Source organism: Cetorhinus maximus, chromosome 22 (genome assembly GCF_964194155.1).
Source record: "Cetorhinus maximus chromosome 22, sCetMax3.hap1.1, whole genome shotgun sequence".
NCBI classification, from domain to species: domain Eukaryota; kingdom Metazoa; phylum Chordata; class Chondrichthyes; order Lamniformes; family Cetorhinidae; genus Cetorhinus; species Cetorhinus maximus.
In genome coordinates, this window is record NC_135900.1 from 66,793,214 (window position 1) to 66,810,435 (window position 17,222).

Genomic DNA, 17,222 nt, shown 5'->3' on the forward strand with positions numbered 1-17,222 from the left:
AGTTTGAAGTGCATGGATGGCTAAATCATCTACATTTACAGCTCAGCAGTCAATGGTGCCTCCAGCACATTCATTACAAACCCAGTGAAATGGAAAAACAAAAGAAAGAAATAGACAACATGAAGATGCAGCGCGACATACAAATCAGTCCCAATATCCTCAGTTTGATGCCACAATGTCCCCAGAAGGGATTGGGTGCTGAATTGTTTTTTTTTTTAGGTCTCCTCTCCCTCAGTCCTGTACGCCTTTTGCTTTTCTTATCATGTCCCCAATGTGATTGTACATAACCTTCATTAGAGAGTGTTAATCTCATAAACCCACACACCCCATTCATCTAGTAAGAGTAAGTACTTTGACTCCAAGTCTCTGTTATATAGGTGCCACCTGATTCCAAGACAGAATTCTTTCTGATATATTAAAGTGAAGCCATATCATGCCACTGGTAATTTCCGTTCCCCCGCACCCCTTGCTCCTGCCCCCCACCCCACAGTGTCCTATTGGGCTTCCTACACAGACCCGCCTCCCCCCCAATACATTACAACAGATAAAACATCTTTTCAGATCAAAAGCGAAATACCGCGGATGCTGGAAATCTGAAATATAAACAGAAAATGGTGGAAACGCTCAGCAGGACAAACAGCTTCTGTGAAAAGAGAAATAGAATTAAAATAGCCTCATTTCTGACTCCCAAAAACATGGTCGAGCTGAAATTTTAAAAATGTCAAAGCCACCTCCAAACCACCCAAGTTCTGTTTTAACAGATGTAGAGGAGGGTGAGGTTGTGGGGGTGGGGGAGGGGGAGGGGGGGCAACCAATCAGCTCGCTGGAGACAGGTCAGTCATTAACAGCTTTTAAAAGAGTCTGTGTCTTTGTTTTGGCAGGCTTTTCATTTTTAACTAATGGGCCATGGAAACCTGGCAGATAAAAGGATGGTGAGAAAGTTGGATCCATTACATCGTAGACTGACATCCCCCCCACCAAACCTACACCCACCCCCAGGGAGGCTTCCTCCCTCCAGTAACCAGGAGCTCTCATTGCCTGTTGCTGGGTGGGAGACTGCAGCATGTTATTTAATTGAGGATTAGCAAGGGCTCTGCATCCCCAGCCTGCCAGGTTTTCCCCCACACTATCCCACTCCTTCCCCGTCCACATTGACATTGGGGCTCTGGGGTAGGAAATGCAAAAATGAATCATATTGGTGCAATGGGAATGCCCTTCTGCAGTTGAGTTTAATGCATATATCATGGTGACTTGCACCTGATAACGTGAATCCCATGCCCTGCTACTGAGGACGTCTAAATTCTGCCTTCTCGTGGTCCCAGTTTTAAGCCAGCCTGAGCCAAAAAGATGGGGACCAAGTAATGCCCATTTTCAATCCAAGGGTGCTGTGTTAGTGTAATGTGTCAGGAATATCTTCAACCAGAGGCTATATGACAGGGAGCCATAAAGCAGTGTCTGCACGTTAGAGGTGCCTCTGAACAATCTTCCCTCCTTTTGAATTAAGGGAGGACAAACTGGGGCAGAGCACAGATTTCCTCTATCAATATCTATACCTTCTTTACATCCAATAATAAAGGGTATGGAATTGGCAGAGAAGTGGAATGAGTTTGAAGTTAATGGTATCAAATTCGGGGACATGAGAAAGTGTGAAGTGTGCAAGAGATTGCAAGAAGCGGTGGTCAAGTAAGAGGTGGGGACTTACAGGTAAGAGGAATGGATAGATGCATGATAGATGAAGCCAAATGTTGATTTTAGGGGAGAAAAAAAACAGTGAAAGGAAGTACCTCCTGAATTTCAAAGCACTTAGCTGAATGGAAGAAGAGAGCTGGGGTGCAGACAATATTAAATAAAAAACAGGGACATAAAATTCCAGTTGCCTTTTTGTCTTTTATACATTGGGGCGAGGGGATTAGAGGCAAGGAATTTGTATATAAAGTTAATTCAGCTCAAATTGGGAGCATTGCATATACATTTGGGCACTCTGTTATACAAGTGCCATTGAAAGAGTACAGTGAACCTGCAATAAGATAAAAGCAAAATACTGCGGATGTTGGAAATCGGAAACAAAAACAAAAATTGCTGGAAAAACTCAACAGGTCTGACAGCATCTGTGGAGAGAAAGACAGAGTTAACGTTTCGAGCACGTATGACTCTTCTTCAGAACTAAAGAGAAGTAGAAATGTGGTGAAATATATACTGTTTAAGGGGGGGTGGGACAGGTGAAGCTGGATAGAAGGCTAGTGATAGGTGGAGGCAAAGGAGAGATTGCAAAAGATTTCATAAAGAAAAGGTCAAGGGGTGTTGATGGTGGTGATACTGGCTAAAGGATGTGCTAATGGTGACATTAACAGTAGAAAGCAGAATGAGCAAGTGATAGATGGCCCTAGTGGGGATGGGGTAGGGGGAGGGGACGGTGGGGGGAAAAGATCAAAACAGGCTAAAAGGTGGGGATAAAACAATGAATGGAAATAAATTTTAAAAATAATAATAGAAATAGGTGGGGAAAATAATATATATTAAAAAATAAAAAATAAATATTGAAAAAAGGATCACCTATTTTTATTATTACTAGTATCACAACCACCAACAACCCTTCTACCTTTTGTTTGTGACTCTGCAATGGCAGCCAGGAATGAGAGATATAGTCAAGAAGAAATGGGTGACAAATTTGGACATTAGAACAGAGAAGGTTAAGGGTGAATCCAATAGAGATTTAAAAATTATGGATGGTCTTGAGAGGCTAAATAGTGAAAGAATCATCGCTGCTGATGAATCAGCAATAAAGGGAGATAGGGTGATGATTATCAGAGGACCTATGGGGAAGTTGTAGGTAAAGCTTTTCACACAGAGGAACATGTAATGCTTTACAACAAGAGGCTATTGAAGCAGAGACTAATAGTTTAAAGGGATTTTAAAGTAAAAAATATGAAAGAGTAGTGGGAATGGCAAGAAGATGGAATTAAAGCAGACAGTCCAGTTGAAGATCTAGCACTGGCTGAATTTCCTTCTTCAATGCAGTAAACATAATTTCTAAGTAAAGATAAGATCACATGAGAACAAACAGAACTTAGTTAAAGCGCTGTACCATTTCCTAAACAACTACAGTGATTGTACAAACGGGAGAGAGGCTGTGTTGTACCTGTCTGATAACAAATATGGGCAGATATCAGGTACTGGAGGTGAAGACGACCTCAACTTGGAAAGAGCCATGATGTGCTCAAAAGTAATTTCTGTCTGTGTGGTAGCATCCATAAGCGGAACCTCCTGGGAACTGCCATGGTTCTTTGTGATGGGAGTTCTCCGCAGAACTTGCACAACAATTGGGTCCCTGGCATTTCGGAAAGCTTCCACTGCCTCCTCATGTGTGGCTTTCGATAGATCCTTCCCATTGACCTGCAAAAGTAGAACATTTCATTACCTCACCCTCTCCAGGAACAAATGAGGTCACACTTCTATACACCACGACAAGTTTTTTCACCTTACCCAGAACATTAGAACCAGAGCCAAAAGCCTACCATGGAAAGGGAAAGTAAATTCTAAACTAATGTGATGAAACAATGGGGGAAACAGATGAGAGAGTTTTTAAAAAAAAAATCAGGTTACGCAGTGGTGCCACAGACTGCAAATTTTGGGAATCTTCGGGACATCTTTAAACATGTGAGCTCGAATGCACCTTCCGAATGTTAAAGAGACAGCGATCAAGTTAATTATGGGACTGTAAGTGGTTGTCAGCAGGTTGGGTGCTTTTGTTTAATCTCATCAGTTTTCTCTACAACAAAATATTCTTGGCAGCTTTGTTTCTCACCTCTTTTAAAGATGTTGGAACAGACTTCCACAGGCACCTACTGACTTCTATTCCCTCACCAAATGTCATTCTTTAGGGTTAAATCTAGAGTCAGCCTAGGCTGGCTACTTAACAATAGGCCTCCGTATTTTTGCCCCTCTGTAACTTTCTTCAGCCCTACAACCCTCCAAGAACTCTGCTCTCTTCCGATTCTGGCCTCTTGTGCGTCCCCCACTTCCTTCACTATTGGCAGATGTTCCTGCAGCTGTCTTGATCCCAAGCTCTGGAATTCACTCTCCTGATCTCTTCACCTCTCATCATTTAAGACATTGCTTAAACCATAAGCGTTTGGCCACCTGTCCTAATGTTTCATTCATCGGTTATGTCAAATTTTATCCAATAATGCTCCTGTGAAGTATCCTGGCACATTTCACTACTTAAAAGGCACTATATAAATGCAAGTTGCTATCGTGTAGCAGAAAGCATCCCAGGCAGGACTGATACTAGCTTCACCCAATAGCCAGAGGTCAGCAGAGGGACAATGGATGGCAATCAAAATTGAGTTCTGTGGCTGATTTTCACCTTTGTAGCCGAGGCACACCAACACCACCCTAGATAAGGCCAGTGAACAGAAAACTGAACGTGGATCCGTGCTGGGGCTTTGCACGTATTCATGGCATTAGGAACCTTGATAGTGTCCCTTTAAATATAATCTATGCCATGACTCTGCTTATATTAGTAGCCCTGTTACTTGTATTACATTAATTGACTTATGGTACTAAATACAGCAAGAAAAAAACAAACTTGCATTTAAGTAGCACTTTTTCCTACCTCAGGATGTCCCACAGTGATTGACAGCCAATGAAGTACGTTTGAAGTAGTCACAATGGTAATTTCGGGACCTTGACAGTCAAATTGCACACAGCAAGGTCCCACAAACAGCACTGAGATAATGACCAGATCATCATTTTTTTAAGGTGTTGTTTGGGAGATAAATGTTGCTCAGGAAGAACGCTCCTGCTCTTCTCTGAATAGTATCATGGGATCTTTTACATCCACAAGGTGGCAGAAGGGGCTTTGGTTTAATGTCTCATCTGAAAAGCAGTACCCCCAACTGTGCAACACTCCCTCAGTGCTACTACACTGGAATATCGTCTTCGATTACGTGCTTACAGCTATGGAGTAGGGTTTGAATATACAACTTCTGACTCAGGCAAGAGAGTCACCACTGAGCCCTGCCACATGTTACTGCCAACCCTGCTATTCTTCCATCACATTGAATGGTCAAGTCTGACTGACAAGAAGGTTCTCTCAGATGGTTAGCAGGGTGTTAGAATAATTGTAGTGTGCCAGATGGGTTAATTAATCCGCGCACACCCCATGAATAATAAAACATATAGTTTTACAGATGTAGACGGTATTACTTCCATCCTTGATGTATCGTCTGCGTAATGGTTCTTTCCCCTCTTTGATTTCCTGGTAAATATATGCCAGATGTTGGGAACTGAACTCTCATCTGAAGTAACTAGCTGAAATGCATTTTTGGAGTTGAGCCACAATAGTGTTACATTCAAATGAGGGAGATATCGCCATTCCCCACTGATTTGTGCGAAGAATTTGCAGTGGGGAAAATATATAATCTGAGGGAGGACATTAACCATTTGGAAGCTATGCGGGCAAATTGCAATTTGGAAGTAATAGTCCTCACACTGGCTGCTTTCCACCACAATCAGCATTACGGGCTCAGTATTGCTCCTTGTCAAAACAGTTTTATTATGCATGCCAAGATACAAAGCAGACAACCGTTATATCGAAGAGGCACAAAAGCACATTGTATCAAGCATGGAGTGTACAACACAAAGTGCTGATTATGTGATTGTAAAACTGGTTATTTTCCCTTGGGCTTCACTTTTGCTGACTACCACACAAACAGACTCACCAATGTGCCTACGCCAAGTGCAAAACACATCCCTTTCTCCTCTGTGACAACGGAGCATGGCATAGATTTTACAACTGATCCTGCGTAAAGCACATTTTAATGCTCCAAATAATTTTCTTTATACAAACTCTTCATTGTTTTCACTGCCCTCTTGAATTGCAGCAGCCTGCCCACCACCACCGCCACCGCCAATCCCAAAATATACTTTGCTGGAGAAAACGAGCAGACACCCAATAGCTTTGCAGGTTTTGTTAGCGTGAAGTGAACTGAAGGGTCTGGGAGAGATGCCCTCACCTTCCGACTCTTCCCTAACCCCTGATCCCAATCCGATTGTTCAGCCAAGACCAGAAAGCTGGGATTTCAAGAATAGATGGCAGCCAAACAGTCGGATTCAAACAGGAGACTTTGAAAACAAAAGCGATATATTTCAGAATTCCAGCATCTGCAGTGAGAACAGAGAGGGTGGGAATACTCAGCAGGGTTGGCAGTATTTGTGGAGAAAGAAACAGAGTTAATGTTTCAGGTCTGTGATCTTTAACCTGATGGGAGGTCGTCAGCCTGAAACATTGGGCCGTAACTTCCAACTAAGAGTCGCAAATTGCTGGCCTGCAGGAAATAGAAGAAATAAATGTCCATTTACCTGATCTTGAAATGACGCTGACCCTTCCATTCGCCGGAGCTGCTTGGGGTCTGCATCGAAAGACTCCTCGCAGGCCCCAGCGAAGCACAGCTCCGGAGGATGCAAGGGGGCCACACCCCCTTTTTTACAGCACTTGCTGCCATAAAGCAAGTAAGTTTAAAGGGCCAGAGAAATTGACAGGCCGGGAGAAGGCAAGTGTCTAAGATAAGTGGAGAGCTTATGGGGGTGGGGGTGAGGTGGGGTTGGGGGTCCGGTGGGGGTGGGGGGGTAGTGGTGGAGTCAGTCAGAGGTCGGGTGTGGGGGGCGGGGGTGGAGACAGTCCTGTGTGGTTGGTCTGAGTCTTTACTATAGTTACCCAGAAGTTAGAAGGTGTTTTACATCTTCTAACAACTGCTTCCAGACCTGATGTGTATTTCAAGCATTTTCTGTTTTTATTTTGTATAAGGGAGTCCTAAATGCTGATTAATACTTTACATTAATTTGGTGCCATTTGGCATATGGAGCAAGCCCCCTACAGACAAATGGGATCTATACCCTAGATATCCCTCCCACATCCCCACCTTTCCCATCGTTTGGGCCACTCTCCTCCTGGTCCCACAACCCCCTTGTGTTGCTCACTGATTCAATTCTATTCTTCTTGTCTGTTTGACTTTGTTGGTCACACTCTTGCCTAGGAGTCAGAGAGTTTTAGGTTCAAGTCTCACTCTGGAACTTGAGTATGTGATCTATTCTGGCACTTCAATGGAGTACTGAGGGAATGTTTTACGAACTATGTTCTGGATGAGATGTTCAACTATTTGCCCATTCAGGTGGATGTAAGATCCCATGGCAATATTCAAGTAAGGACAGGGAATTCATCTAATGTCCGAGCCAAAAATTAATCCCTTAACTAACACTAGTGAAAACAAACACATGGGTTCTTCATCTTATAGTGACTGTGGCATCTTCTGTGTTCGAAAAGCTACAGCATTAAACAACAGTGACTGAATGTGAAGGCACAATATCAATCCAAATTCTTTCTAGATATACTGTGAATTGCTGATGAAAATTAACCCCTTTAGGAATCACACAGAACTTTTAGTTAAATCATCCCCAAAATTTATTTTGAAATGATAGATTTTGATCACTCACTCACACAAGAAACTCTTTGATGAAGCAGTTTTACTCTCTCTGTCCTCTCAGGATATGGGCAGTTCAGACAAGGTTGCAGTTATTGCCGACCGCAAGGTGCCCTGAGTAGTTGGTGATGGGCCTTTTCTTTGAGCCACTGCAGCTTCTGTGGGAATGGTTCTTCCATGATAGTGGTAGGGAGCGAGCGGTCTGCAGGAATGTTGGCCCAGGTGGTCAAATGTTCTGGTTAGGTTGACAATATTATGGGGTTCCTGTTATACTTTACAAAACTATCCACATGATACTTTACATTAAAAGAAACACTAAGAGTTCAGTAACAAGAGACTGTCAGTGAGCGAGGTAAACATTACAGCCCTTCCAGTGTCAAAGGCCTAGGTGTGACAAGAGTAGAATTGATTTGTTCATTTTGCCCTGACCTGTCAGACATGAAATTCCTTTAATGGCCTCATGGGAAAGGTGTTACACTAAGCCATACAGAATAGAAAGACCCTGCTTCAATTCTCAGCCTGTACTGATTTCTATTAGGTTTAGTGCCCTGAGGATAGAGAAAGGGAAATCAGACCAAGTTCCCAGTTTTAATTGTGACTTGCACAGTGTTACATGGGATTACTACAGCACAGAAACAGGTCATTCTGTCCAATTGGTCTGTGCCTGTGTTTATGCTCCATATGAGTGTGTGAGTGAATGAGTATGTGTACAGAAGTGGCATTTGGTGTGATGTCTTTGATTGTTGAATAGCTGCTAAAACTTGCTGTTCATGCTCACGTGCAAAGACGAGTCTCTTAGAAAAGACACCATGGGTAGGATTTTCAAGTTTTATGTCCTGGTGAAATGGCGGGGCCTACAGTGGGTGGGGGACCTGGTTGCTGCTGATGTGGGCTTTGCCAAGGCTCTTAAGCTGCGGCATTAATATCGCTTCTGAGTTCCCGACCAGAAAGGGAGGGCAGGTGGCATGACATACCGAATCTGTCAAAGGGAGGTTTTCTAATTACAGGGGCCTTAGCAGGGTCAAAAATACTTGATGAGATAGGGACTCTTGAGGCTGCTGCAACCCCATAGGAATGGAGTGGGGACCTGAGTGGCTACTGTGGGCTAATCTTTCCCAAGGAGAGCTTCTCAAACCAAGCAGGTTACCGATGGAAGAGGCCAAAGAATACAACAGTAGGAGAAACCTCTAACTTGGAGAAAGTGCTTGAGGAGGATCCAGGGCCTCAGGAACATAACACTTTTAGGTGCTAACCCCCAGCATTCTCCTGCACAGCACTCCTCAGAAAAGCTGCACTCGTTCCCCTCTTTCCAGGCACTTGTTCATATCCCCATCTGAACAGCCAGCATTCACACTCATCCTTCACCTTCTGCCGTTTCACACCCATGTTCCACAAGTACTCTCCATAAATTATGTCCTTTTCTCCTGTCCTCACAAGCCATTTCTAAACACTCATAGCTCTCTGCCTTCTCTCCTTGTTGACAGGTAGCCACCTTGGCAGCCATTGTCAATGTGCGCCCACCCGCTCCACTGGGAAGGAGGTCGTTTCCAGGAACCGGAGGTCCCCGGTGATCAGATCAAGGGCACTGATCCTCTGCCTTTAGACTCCATATGTTGAGGGCCTCGCCTCCTTGGAGCCAGACCTCTGTGTTCATCCTCTCTGCCCTGTGGAGGGGCATGTAGCTGAGGAGAGGGCGGCTGCTGTTGGTGTTGCTGCTTCTTTTATTCTTCATCAGAGGAAGCAGTTGCTGTGTAAGCTGATCTCATTGCCATGGGGAAGACTGACAGGTGGGAGATGCAGCTCAAGGTGGGTGAAGTGCAAGACAGGGGGGGGGGGTCAACCGACTTCCAAGAGTTTGGCAAGTCGGTAGGTTTCAGGTAGTCTTTCAAAGGAGAGAAGCGAGGTAGAGAGGCGGAGAGATTTATGGAGCAAATTCCAGAGCTTAGGGCCTAGGCAGCTGAAGGCCTAGCCACAACTGATGGATGGATGAAAATCGGGGATGTGAAAGGAGGCTGCAAGGTTGCAGGGCTAAAGGAGTTTACAGAGATAGGGAGGGACAGGGCCCTCAAGATGCTTCAAAAACAATAAATCACTTTGAAGTGTAGCGAATGCAATAGGCAATTTGCACGCAGTAAGATCATACAAATGGCCAGGCAGCCAACCTATTTTTGGTGTTTTTGGGCAAGTGATGGCCAGGATGGCTGGAAAGGTCGCTGCTCTTCTTCAAATCATGATGGGGGAATCTACGCCATCCACCTTAAATCACTGCAATAAGCATTCAAGACACCGATTTTAAGTCCCAGCCAAAGAATGGAACTTCCAAAAATTGCAGTACTCCTGCAGAGAGCCAGACGGGACTGTGGTTTAACATCTCATCCCTCAGCACACCGCTGAAACATGCACAAGTCTCAGCCTTTGAACTCAAAGCTGAGTTTACCACCAGAGAAAAGGTGGGACCCTCCCTATTTTCTGGGTTCAGTTCCACACTGAACAGTACCTGTACTAATGGATCCATTGCATGATTTTTTTTTTAAAGCTTAACTTCATTTTTCCTCTGTGTCTCATGTTCTACCAGCTTCTCACTGACACTCCCTCACTCATTAGCATGTTCAGGTTTCCCACATCTTGGTTAATAACCTTTCCAACTTGCTGTGTTCATTTCTCATTTCTTTCCCAGTTAATTACCTGGCAATAAGCAGTGGAACGAGTAGGCCCCAAGGCAGCAATCAGCAGAATGTCAATTGCTAATAAAAAGTGTAAAGTCACTATAGGCTTTGAAAAGTTCTGTCCTATTAAGTTTGTGTGCGCATGTTAATTTTATTTATCTCCCTCAAAAACACATTAAATAAAGACAAAATACAACTTGCTTCTTATTTCATTACCTCACAGCTTCCTCCTTATTAAAAAATGATGAGCCTTCAGCCATCACTCCCACATATTCTGATATCCTCTTCCTCAACTCTTCCACCTTGTTACACCTTTTCCTCCTTCAAAAATCTGCAAACTTATCTTTTCAATACAATCCTTCATTAACCGCTCCTAAATGTCACTGTTTCCACTGATCCTTTTTTTTAAAAGTGTTTCAGCACATTTTATTACATTAAAGCCCCAGTATGAAGAGAAGGCATCTTGAGGTTAACATCATCATTTCTCTTGCTGGTTTCCCAGTGCCAATTTACCTCTAATCTCAACCCATGGTTGTCAAATTTAATATAACCCTCTGCTTTACTGATAGGAGCAGTGTTTGTACTGGGAAAAGGTGGAAAAATAAGCCCCAGTGACTAGATCATCCTCCTCCTCCGCTACCACTTGGATTCTCCCCACCCTTTCAAAGTGTCTGTACAGGTACAATCTGCTCAACTACAGTTCTTGCGCATTACAATTTTCTTGGTGAATAATTGAGTCCCATTGTGCAGGATGCCACCAAGGCTGAAAAGGGCATCAGAGGAAGGTCAGTAAATTGGGTAGCGAAGAGTTGGTGAAACTAACTTGGGTTTTAAAAGCCAGAAGGCTCCAGCTCATAAGAATCGGGCAGTATGGGGTCTTGAGATGATCTGAACAAAGATCACGTGATGAGTTTTCACTTCAGTGAGGATGTCGGGGGAAAGGAGGTACAGGGGGGTAAGAGTAAGAAGGCAAGAAAATTCTGAAGAACTTTTTAAAAGTCACATCAATAAAAGGAGAGGAGAAAGGTGGCAATGGGGAGAGGTGCCTGAAGCTGGTGGCAGGGCCTGGGGGAATGGACAGGCTAACTGACCTTGAAGTCATGTCCAGGAATCTAAAAGGATAGAATGGTGAGTATTTATGGTCTTGGCTTTTTATATTTTACTTTTTCTTTAGAGATCTTTTCAGTGACATTTTGCATAGAATTACATCAAAGTTACAATTCAGAAACTGGTCATTTGGCCCAACTGATTACTCTACATAAGCGGCCTCCCATCCTAACCTCATCAGCAGATCCTTCTATTCCTTTTCTCTTGTGTTCATCCAGCTTTCCCTTAAATGCATCTCTGCCATTCATCTCAACTACTCCATTTGATAGCCAGTGTGGGAATGAGAGTTCGCTCTACCTGCGTACCTCAATATCCTGGACTGTTTATGGGATCGGCACACAAGGGGCAGGATTTAATCCAGGCGACGGGGGTCTCCCCTGCCAGCAAGAAAGCTGGAAAGAGCCCTACATCACCTCAATTGGGAAAGGCGCCAATCAACGACGGAGGCAAGGTCGCGGGGGTGGCTTTCAGCAGCCACCCCCTCCTTCTTGATAGCAGGTCCCTTGATCAGACACAGAGTGCCTTTGAATGAGGTACTCCTGACCCCCTGGGAGCCCGCAAGCAAACTCTGGCATCCCACGTGGTGACTTTCCCACCTGGCGCTGTAGCGGGATGAAGGCCTCAATTGGGCAACACTTGCCCACTCAAGGGCCTCAATTAAGATCTGGGTGGGAAGCCGTCCACAAGCCTTCCTGCCTGGGTCTTAATCAGGCAAGGTGGGAAAGCACTGAGATCCTGCCCAGTTAAACGCCCCCAGCCACCAAACTGGCCACCAAGGGGGCATTAAATTCCATCCAAGCAGTTAAAACATTGGGTAAGCCAGTCCAAGGCAAGGGTTTCTTATTAAGAGGAGCTGCTATAATGTGTGAAATACATGTGTATTTAGTCTGGAAGATGCTGATTTAGTAATAAGATGATCTTGAAGGTTTTTGAGGACTGTGTAGCCATGAAACATAAAGGGGGCTACGTAAATGTGGCACAGAGTGATTAGAAAAGATTGAGAAGAGCTAAGTGCATTTTGCTGTCTTCATTTTGTTATTCTGATATCATTTTTATGTATCTTTGACATACTATGATTTAGTGATGGGGGGTATGCACAAAATGTAAAGATAGAGTTAATAAAAGAGCTTTGAGTGAACCACTGTATCTTGTACCCATGTTGGATTCTAGACTGTGATGTACCTAAGTCCGCATATTAAATCGTAAGTCACTTAGTTGTACAGGAATCAGTAAGTGCAAGGTCTCAATTAAAACCTGATCCTTCATTGTTATAACTGATGTGTGTTTAAAGTAAGAAGATGAATTAGAGCAAGAAAACAATCCAACAGCAAGTTCCATATTCCCACAACTCTCAGGAAAAGAAACTACTCCTCAGTTCCTTATTGAATTTATAAGTGACTAACTTATATTTGTGACCCCCCCATTTGGATTCCCCCACAAGTGGAACTATCTTTAATACATCTAGTTTATGAAACTGCTTCACAATTTTAAAAACTTCTATTAGGTTTCCTGGATTATAGATAAAACCTCATCCGGTTAAATCTTTCCTGATTAGTTTATCACCCTTCAGTTCTGGTAGATTCCTTGTAAATCCTTTTCGCTCTCCCTCCAATGCCTTTCTGTCCTTTTTATAATATGGAGACCAGAGCTGCTCACAGATATCCAAGTATTGTCTAACCAAGGTTCTAAACAAGTTCAAACCAAACTTTTGTTTTCTGATTAAATTCTTTTGGAAATGAACCCAATAATTTGTTTGCATTTCTTATGGTCTTGTTAACCTACATTGCTACTTGAAATAATGTGTGAATCCGTACCAATAGATCCCTTTACAGCTCTGCAAAATAACCAGTGGGAGATAAGACAAATTCATTTTACACAGAGTTGTCATGATCTGGACTGCACAGGCTGAATGGATGGGAGAAGCAAATTCAATAGTACTTTCAAAAGGAAATTGGATAAATACTGGAAAAATAGCAGGGCTGTGAAGAAAAGATAGGTGAATGGGGCAAATTGGGCTAGGGCAAACACAATGGGCTCAATGTCCTCTTTCTGCGCTGTGTAACTATCTGGCCTTGATAATAACCCCCCCCCAATCCAAACAACTTCCCCAACCCCCACACACACCTGGTGGAAGAGGATTGGAAGGGGAGTAAAGATTTTTTTAAAATGGAGAACTCTTCACAAACCGTTGGAAGATGAGACACTTCAATAACATATTGGGAGGTTGATTTAAATTTAACAGTTGCCAGCTGGATTCCCCAGGGGTTGGGGAACTTAGCAGTAATAGGGAGCCGGGAGATGCTGACTCAGGAAGGCAAGTTCTACTTACAGCACTCCGAGGGCCCACCCTCAGTCCCTCACACCTTTGGTCACCCCTCTGGCGATTGTGGTCTTTCTCTCACCCCCTGCTGTGATCATTAACTTCCTAGCCCTGACTCTAGGTCCTTCCCTTCCGACTGTCACTCTCTTCCCCACACCAAGAAGCACCAATCTCTGGCTCCATCCCATTGATTGCCTGCTTCTCTTGTCCAGCATTGGCAGATCTGTGAATTTGGGAAACAGAAGAAAATCATAATGAGACCCTACCATTAAACTTGACAGGACCTCCATTTCTCCAGCGCTCCCATAATTTCCCTGCGCTACAGTCCTCCCTCCCTGCCAATTAGGCCTATGATTATAAGTAGTAGTAGACTGGCAATATCATTTTCCTTTAAGTGACAAGACCACTCAGGCACAAATCATGTGGAGGGAATAAAAATGATTCTCAGTTTCAGATCAACTTTCCTATGAAATTCCACTCATCCCAACCTAACACTGAAAATGCATCAATCCATCTTCTGCAGCTGCCAAAGGAGACAAATACATTGATTTTATTGGACTACTGCTGGCAGAGATGGTTCAACAATCGTTGAAACAATGCACTAAAGTATTGCTGAAAGAAAGAGACATGTCAAAGCTTTTTGTCTTGCACTCTGTTTCAGCTAAACAAAATAAGCGACAGCCATTTGTTGACTCATTCCTCAGGACAATGTTTTGACCAATCAGGGTCAAGCTGCTTGATTTAAATTTCAAAAATGTTTGGCAGTTAACAGTCAGTCGCCATCACTAGTACATTCTCCAGGGCAATGCCTCTACCAATCAGAGTCCACTTGCCAACCAATCAACACTCTCGTAACATTCAGTGTAAATTAATTTCCCCTCACATTGATATTCTTGCGAAGTGTTCTGATGAGTGCAAGACGAAAAGCTTTGACATGTCTCTTTTTTCAGCAATATTCAAGTTCTGTACTACCAAACAACTATTTGAATGCACTAAAGGATAATAAGAGGCAGTGTTTGTTTTAATTTCTCAAGTAAATTTTGTGAAGCAGTACAAGGATTCCTATTACTGTTAACAAGGCTGTACATATTACTCTGTCCAGTGTAGTGTTTAAAACAAGCAGTGTTACTGAGCCTACCTGTTTGGCACAGGCAGAAACTTGGTTCGAATTATATTCTTGCGACAGTTGACAGCACAGTTAAGGTTCTGCTTTCTGTAGCTGACGGAAGATCATTTTCAAGTAGTTGGCACCAGAATTTATCGGGTTAACAGCGGGAAGGTGAGATTGGAATAGATTATCTGGAACAAGTGTTTGCAGCGGCATATGCACAATGGGCTGAATGTGCCCTTCTGTACCATAAATACCAACCCAGAATACTGCAATTGCTGACCGATAGCTTCAATAAAAAGAAGCGGATATCCCATAAGCTCATCAATCGTCAAGACCACAAATTTTAGGTTTTTATTACACGGAAATTCCAAGATTTTTAGTCTGTGTTTGAATTTGAATTTGATTCAAATTTTGCAATCCAACCTGACATTTTGTTAAAACAAAAGCAAAACCCAAAAGTCAGCTTGACTTAAAATATATGGGATGTGTGCAGCTAAAGTTATAACTTGCTACCCAGGGACAAAGTAGCATAAGCTTGGTAATGTTGGGAAGATGCGAGCACTGAAGGCCAGGAAATTTGTGTCTAACAACAAACATCCACTTTTCTGGTGTATTTTCCATCAGTTTGGACTCCAATGGAATTCAGCCAACAATAATTTATTCCAAAGGGTTACAGATATTTTAACTCTTTCAAGAGTCATTGTTACAAGATAAAATGGGCTTGATTTTCCTATCAGTTAATGACAAAACTGGAGTGTTATATGCCAACTTACACATATGCTTATACTAAAACAGAATAAGGTCAATGGCCCCGGATCTCTCAAATGGACTGGAAGAAACGCTGTGTTACCTGGGAAGCCTGAACCAAAAAGGGGGACACTCTGACATCTTCTAGACCACAAGCTGCTTGATCAGAGGTCAACATTGGGTGCACAGTCTGAGAATGTGCACGGAAGAGAATTGAAGGGCTCTCTGGGCTGACCTGAGAAGAGGAGCAAGAGGCAGTGCAGAGTGGACCAATTTTCAACTGCAAACCAAACACAGCCCCAAATGCAGACAGTTAGCAAATATATGGCTAAGGGATTGAACCTGGAAATAAACTTGGTCTATAAGCTTCAAACTTCCAAAAGGAAATGAAGCCCCAACAAGTTTGAACTGATTCACTCAGTGCTATTCAGTGACATCACTTACACTACCAAGTAAAAAAGAGAAAAAGAACTATGTTGGGGTCCAACGGTTAAAGAATGGTTACCACTGAGAATAAGGTCACAACTCTTGATTGCGCTAACAGTAATTACATATCTTTGCAGAAACTTTTACATTATAATCAAATTTGACTGGGCCTGTCTCTTCCCTTTCATGAAGAGCAGGAAGATTCATTCTAACAATGACCCTGTACACACTTGCTCATATTCTTTCCAGTCTGTCACCAGGTATCCAACACAAGCCGAGCTGTGGGGTCTGTGTTTGCATGTAAACCCCACATGTTCATACTTGTGGGGTATTCCAAGGTGAAATGAGAGTGAGGCCAGAAGCAGCAGAAAGTTTTCATTTCTGCGAACAAATGCAGACAGAGCTCAGTCGACGTGGAACATTGGTCTGTGAATGTGCCATTTCCACTATCCCTAAAGGACTTCTTGCTCCTTCCAACAATTTTTACAAACATTCTGTAGCTTAAGTTGTAAATTGCTTTGGACAGTAGGTCTCTGTTTCAATTGTCAGTGCTTAGGATCAAGAGATTGTTGAGGAATTAGAGGCCAGAATTCTGATTTCAGCACATTCTGAAATGCCCTGACATGAGCAGGGTCTCACACAAGGTTAAAAAATCTATTTTTACTCTTTGCCACAATTACAGCTTTTCAGAGGACTCCTTTTTTCTTTCTTTCCTCCAGGCTTCTTTCTAGTGTGGAGTTTGAGCTTTTCACATACTCCTGTCTCAGACGCCGTGGGTTTACAGGCCGCTTGGGATTGGTTTGCGCTCATTACAGGGCTGACTCTAAAAACATGCACTCTAGCCGAACCCATGGATTATAATTACACTAGATGGAAAGACATGTGTGGAACAAACAATAACTTTTGTCCATTGGTATAGTGCTTTTAGCAAAACATCCCAAGGCGCTTCATAGAAGTGACTATCAGAAATAATTTAACACCATGACACATAAGGAGATATTAAGACAGGTGACCAAAAGCTTGGCCAAAGAGTTAGGCTTTAAGCAATGTCTTAATTGAGAGAGTAAAAAAGCAGAGATTTAGGAAGGAAATTCCATAGCCTCGGGGCCCAGGCAACTGAAGGCTTGGCCGCCAATGGGTGGGGGTGGCAAAGGAAATCAGAGGTGAATAAAAGGCTAGAAATGGAGGAACGCAGAGCCCTCACATGATTTAGGTCTGGAGGAAATCACAAAGCTACGGAGACCCAGGCCATGGAGGGTATTGAAAACAAGGAAGAGAATTTTAAATCTGGGGCCTTTTTTGGACAGGGGGCCAATTTAAATCAGTGGGTGATGGGTGAACAGGACTTAGTGAAAGTATGGAAG

General features: G+C 43.2%; 1 protein-coding gene across 1 annotated transcript in view; it reads right to left on the minus strand.

Annotated features, from left to right (window-relative positions):
* The window catches only part of pdzrn4 (PDZ domain containing ring finger 4), a 462,929-nt gene that overhangs the window by 51,342 nt on the left and 394,365 nt on the right, over nucleotides 1–17,222 (minus strand). The window contains exon 4 of the mRNA XM_078568472.1: nucleotides 3,140–3,393. Within this exon, the coding sequence (XP_078424598.1) occupies nucleotides 3,140–3,393 (254 nt within the window). The remainder of the gene's footprint in view (nucleotides 1–3,139; nucleotides 3,394–17,222) is intronic.